The sequence below is a fragment of the Haliotis rufescens genome, unplaced genomic scaffold, assembly GCF_023055435.1.
Source record: "Haliotis rufescens isolate VD_foot unplaced genomic scaffold, xgHalRufe1.0.p SCAF_16, whole genome shotgun sequence".
In the NCBI taxonomy this organism is placed as follows: Eukaryota; Metazoa; Mollusca; class Gastropoda; order Lepetellida; family Haliotidae; genus Haliotis; species Haliotis rufescens.
The window spans coordinates 24429500-24435690 of NW_025963846.1; the positions used below are offsets into that span (position 1 = coordinate 24429500).

The 6191-nt window shown below is 40.7% G+C and overlaps 1 protein-coding gene across 1 annotated transcript; it reads right to left on the reverse strand.

Moving 5' to 3' along the window:
• Window positions 1-2185: 2185 nt before the first annotated feature.
• On the reverse strand, window positions 2186-5514 carry LOC124133803. Its single transcript, XM_048396689.1, has 4 exons — window positions 5092-5514; window positions 4542-4707; window positions 4005-4120; window positions 2186-3385 (listed from the first exon to the last, which is right to left on the reverse strand). The coding sequence occupies exons 1-4, from the start codon at window positions 5283-5285 to the stop codon at window positions 2764-2766; spliced, it is 1098 nt and encodes a 365-aa protein (XP_048252646.1). The 5' UTR covers window positions 5286-5514; the 3' UTR covers window positions 2186-2763.
• Window positions 5515-6191: the final 677 nt, after the last annotated feature.

Sequence of the window (6191 nt, forward strand, 5' to 3'; positions counted from 1 at the left end):
AAATAGCTAGGGACCAGAAAAGCCAATGCTAGACAGCATGAACAATCACACACTGATAACCAGGCCACCCATTATATAATCACCAGATCCTCTTCAACTGTTTCTTATGGAGTAGAACATGATGGCACAAATGCAATATTATTAGTGAGTATGGTTTTACGGCGCTATTGCTAAACAATATTCCAGCAATAGCACGGCGGGGGAACAACAGAAATGGGCTTCACACATTGTACCCATGTCGGGAATCGAACCTGGGTCTTCGGCGTGACGAGTGAACTCTTTAACCTCGAGGCTACCCGACCACCAATATTAGGAAGAGCATCCCCAAGACAATAAATGTGTCGACCATGTCCGTGGTACGCCTTCTACTCGTTTGATGATGGGGTAAGGTGTAGTTATTGGTCGTCATGAAAAACAGATTAATTTACACAATATCTGCATCACTTCGGGCATTCCTCACACATGAAGTTGACACCCGTGTTATAACTGAAATACTGCCCAAAGGGGCGTAAACCCCAAAACGTTATTGAAAACGTCATGACTGATGAAGAATACTTTTCCACAATGTTTTAATTACGTGATGTTTCCATTATTTATTAAGATTGAAACAAGCCACATATGTCCTCTGTTACATCCCACTTCGATTGCCAAAGAAACAGTTCACTCTAAGCATTGAACATGATAGAATGAGTCCGCCATCAATATAATAAACTGCCTTTAATGCGTAAGTGAAACTACAGAGGCTACACATATGTTACTATTTATACATTACAGTTACATCTTAATTACGTGACGCAAATAGAACGACATCGCTAAAGTATAAACTCTGCTGCAGAGATGACTTGGAAGTTTTGGTTACCAAGAAGCACATATGTATCCACTTTGAACATTGTAAAGGCTAATTAAAGACTAAGCATATAAGTATATTTATTCCAAGAACGATATCTTTACAGTGATATATATGGATGCGTCCTCGATCAAGTCTATGGACTGCCTTAAAAGATGTATCAAAGGCCTGACTCACCGTGTTTTATCTGTTAGTTTCGGATCTGTTGTGTTGTGGAAATACAGTGAAAAAGCGAAGTTAGTCAATGTTGTTTTGCAGCCAGCAATGTCACGGCGGCATGTAAACAATCCGCTATCAGGGATACAGTGAGATACAATCGGTCTGCTCACACATTGAAACGAACCTGTCTTCATTGTAGTCGTCTCTTACAACAAACATGGAAGATTGGTGACGTTTCCCCGTACCTCAATGGGTATGGATATGGCAATCTATTATATCATACATTGATTGAGAAATAATTGTGTAGTAACGCCAAAATATTAGCTAAGACATTTTTTAAACAGGTCCATCCTCACATTGAATGACCAAGCCACACATAGTTGATCAATGTGTTTTTCATGAAGTGGGAAATTGACTCAAGTCTTGGTTTGGGTTTGGCGCCATTTCATTCATATTACAGAAATCTCATTTTGTTATCTGGAACGATTACTCAGCTACTCTAATGTCAACAAGCGCGAGTTCTCATTTTTATTAATGTCGATTGTTTCGAGAATATTATTCAAGGAAATAGAAATCTTATAAAATTGTTTACAATGCATGTATGGACGACCATTGTCTGCATGTATTATCAGTTATTCTTTGTCTAGTAATCGCTGCATGCGCCTTGTGTTTCGTGCCTCACCTCTCTCCAAAAGTTGAGATGCACAAGTCTCGTGAATAACTTGACAGTGAATAAACACAACTTAGAGATTATTCTTTTTTGCAAACTTGAGTGAGTGAGTGAGTGAGTATGGTTTTACGCCGCTTTTAGCAATATTCCAGCAATATCACGGCGGGGACACCAGAAATAGGCTTCACACATTGTACCAATGACGGGAATCGAACCCGGGTCTTCGGTGTGACGAGCGAACGCTTTAACCACTAGGCTACCCGACCAAACTTGAACTTGCTGCTAGTCTATAATGATTAAGACACACCTGCATATATCTGATACGATATGTACATCATGTAATTGATCCCTATTTACCAACTAGTCTCCATATCTATCTGGATCAGTAAATATAAAAAAAATTATCAGTATTTATAAATGGCTGAGTGAGGTCGGAGCGAGTTGGGTTTTACATCGCCTTAAGCAATATTCCATCCAAATCGATCATTATACCCAAGTGGGAGATCGAACACAGGCCTTTGGCGTGACGAGCTGGCCCTTTCACAACAGACTACCCCTACCGGCCCAGGTTTGCGTTTATGTTTTCGTGTCCCACATTCATTACATCACACGCAAACAGATTCTACATATTGTGTGCTCATCATGGGATTAGAACCCGGTCAGCCGCCGTGCAAGTCAATGATTCAACCACTGAGCTATCAACCGATTCTGACACACTCGGATAGTTGCGATGACAGTGCGGTGTTGGCATTCCGGTCTGCCATCAGTCTCATGGCAGAGATGCTTTTAATGTCTTACATTATCTATAGTATATTAGATCAGAATGGCATCAAACACAGTGTTCATGTTAACTATAATTAACGCTAAGAGCTGATTTAGCAAAGTGAAGTGTGTCAAATATACATAAAACGTCAACCTCAGAGAGAAAAACTAGTCTAGCATAACAGAAATTGGGCGTATGACCAAATTACTGGCGAAAAAATATATGAATGGATCACTAAAAACCCACTGACACCAGGTGATAACGATACACATGTCCTTTCGTTATTCTTATTAGTTGACAATACTTCGTCCGGGGTAACCAAAATTATGTGCTTAAAACAACAACATCGACATAAGGGTCTTCCTCTGAGATGTTCTCAACATCGGTGTCATCCGTGACAGTGCTGTCTGTATCCTCTTCCTCACAATGATCGAGCTGTTCATAGTTGATGGTCTGACGCAGATGGAGCACATCAACAGGCAGATGTGCAGCGACATGATGGCGAGCTTCGAATGTCGCTTCGTCATGAAGATGCGTGTTGACAGATTCCGAAACGCTTGCACCATGTAGACTCGACAGGTCAAGGGTCATATCTCCAGTTCCGTTGTGGATATTTATTGTGGCATGGCGGTGAATATCGAGTGGTGTTATGTCACCATGACGTGCGTTGTCATCTAGAGAAACGCTTGCAGCCTCTTGGCTCCACGGGACAAGGGTCATATCTCCAGTTGCTCCGTGGATGTTTGATGTGTCATCACAGTGTGTGTCGAGTGCCCCTTCATCTACGTCATGGAAGTGAAGACATGGATTACCATCTGGAGATACACTTGCACCCTGAAGACTTCCTGTAATTGTACCAGGTCTGTTTGGGTTCCTGTTGCGTGGCAAATCCATCCCAAATGAGTTGATTTGATCGTTTTCGTCGTCTATGCATTGTGACGTGTCTCTTGAAATTGGAAAAATAACAGTTGTTCACTTCAATGCTTGATAAAATACAAACGAATTTTTTTCGAATGTTATTAATGCCCAGAGCATTGTAATAAATCATATAAGTTTTATGTGCCCGCTTAACGAGTCTATAAAGTTCAGGGCTACATATATCTACAACATAGCTATGAAATCATTATTTAAAACCCCAAAGTGCGCTCCCTGTATCGGTATATATCAATACGATGCAAGAGAAAAATATCTTAACATTTATGAAACTTTACTGGTCGACATTTCCCTTAGCCGTGTCCCACGTGTTTGGGGTCTAATGAATGGTGTCAGAAACAGAAAATTGTTTCAGACTTACAAATAAATATCTCTAAAAGGAGGAGCCGAGCAATGTATTCAGGACATCCAACATCGTGTGCAACCATCTTTTGTATGTAAAACCTGAGGTTAAACTATATTCTTTCAAAACAATCCTAGTTCATTTGGACGGTGCATGATATGTCTTGAGGGATTAGATCGATTGTATTAAAAGGTCTGATTAGAAAGTTCTTCAGAATGCCTGTCGTCATTGACACCTCTCTTTGTACAACGCAATATGTTAATCAATTGGTATGTTATGTACCACTTACGATTTTCTTTTCAAGATGCCAAAAGCCATCAGAGGGAGTACAATCATTAGGACAAGTCCTAAAGGGAGTAGAACGACCAGCACATACTGGTCGGTGTCCCAACTGTCATGTGGTCTCTGAAATACGCACGTATTGACCTGTAGTAATCTGAACTAATCTAATCAAAGAAAGTGTTAGGACATTAACTTGCATATCAAAAAAGAATAGTGAACCCGAGAATAAGATTGAGTTAAGATTTCAAATGTTACTTTCAGAGGCTGCTAAATGGATCGGGTGTTCAGGGTCCGTGACAAGACTGATTAATGGTCATTGTATCTCAAGTAGGTTGATTGTTGCCCATGTCGTAAATCACTGGATTGTCTGGTCTAGCCTCGACAAGTTCAGACCTATGGCTTGAATACTTCTTAGTGTGGCGTCACACAACAACAAAACAAACGAATATACGTCCTTACAAAAGGCAATACATTTTGTATTATTTTGTTATATAGACGTTAACAAGGCATCGACAAAAACCTCTGTTGGCATCGTGTAGTTTACCTTCACCGTCGACTTCTCTTCTTGTCGGGGAGGGTACAACGGAAGAGGCAGATATTCATTGAGGACTTCATCACTGTTGGATTCGAAGATCATATTTACTGAAGCACTGTCCAGAAGGGTGCCGTTCTCCAAAGATGAATAGAGTTGTACGTACGTTGTAGTATAACTGAAATATATATTCAAAACAAACTTAGCTGAGATCGTGACATTCATTGCAAGACGGAATACTCAAATACTAAAGTCAATGTAGGCCCCTATTTGTCGTTCTTGTACAGCAGCATCCTGTTTGTCACTCGGAGGCACGGGGAGTCCAGTTGTCTAAGGCGCCGCAGTTCTCATTGAAGAGTTGCTTCCTTGGGGTACGCCAGGACCTATGATCATGTATTCGAATCCCTGTTTGCCCCGATTTGTCAGCACTATGACCTGCATCACTTGTGCTTTCCTCCCACATTGCGCTGACACGCCATGATATGACCGGAATACTGTTGGCGTTATATCCAACTCACTCATGCAGTCATTCACATACACTCATTCACTGTCTATCACTCACTTGCAATCTGTCTGTGTATTTGCGGTAAACTTGACATCCACTTTTCCTGGAATTTCCCCAAGTTCGGTGATGAGTCTGTTCAAGCCATCAGTCAGGTCACCTCTGTTTGTGTGATCAATCTCTCCTAGGAGCGTGATGTTGACAGTGTCTGAATGCAAAGAACATGAGTTTTTTAGGAATAATTCTAATGACATCCAAAGCCTGTATGAAATAATTATTGAAAATGAAGTCTTTGGCTATCTTTTTCGTTCAAATGTGTTACTTTATTATTAGACAGTTCATGATGACGAAATAGTCATTATAAAAAAAAACATGTGATTTCGCAAAAATAGCATAATTAATCGCCATGAAATCCTCTTTGTCCTAAATTCCGTTTTAATTTTGATAGAACAAGAAATACCTTTACTTTGGTCTCAATGGGTGGATCAGATCCTCATCAACAATCGGGCACGCCAGAAACCTATGATTGTGGGTTCGAATCCCGGTTCGCCCCGATTATGTTTCTAGGTTTGTCAGCACCATACCCGTGCTCGTGGGTTTCACCGAAGTGGTAAACGTCTGAGACCTGCATCACTTCGGGCTTTCCTCCCACATTAAGCTGACACGCCGCGATATAACTGGAATACTGTTAAAAGCGGCGTAAAAACCCAACTCACTCACTCACTCATCAACAATCGTTACATCAAACAATGTACAGAGTCATCTGACTCAATACGTTGGCTGGATACACTGTTCAGAAGGCATATAAAAAACCATGTAACCTGTGTGTTGTCTGACGGCATCTTCAGTTCCTGTTATGTGGCAGTTCATATCGTTACTTTGTTTATGATGATAAACTGACGGGCAAAAGAAACTATACCAAAGTATTTTGGCACTGAACACGAGTTTTCATTGTCAAACAAAATTGCATGAAAGCAGCTTCATCATTACTGAATTTAAAAAATCCTGCATCTTCCCGAATATGGACTTTATCGAGCTTTTTTCATTCAAAATGGGATGCACGTGCATCACGACAAAAATGGTTCGGAGCGGTATAAAATCCGCCAATCTGTATGTTTTACACCACAATCGTACCGACCACAACAGCTGACATGCCGAGA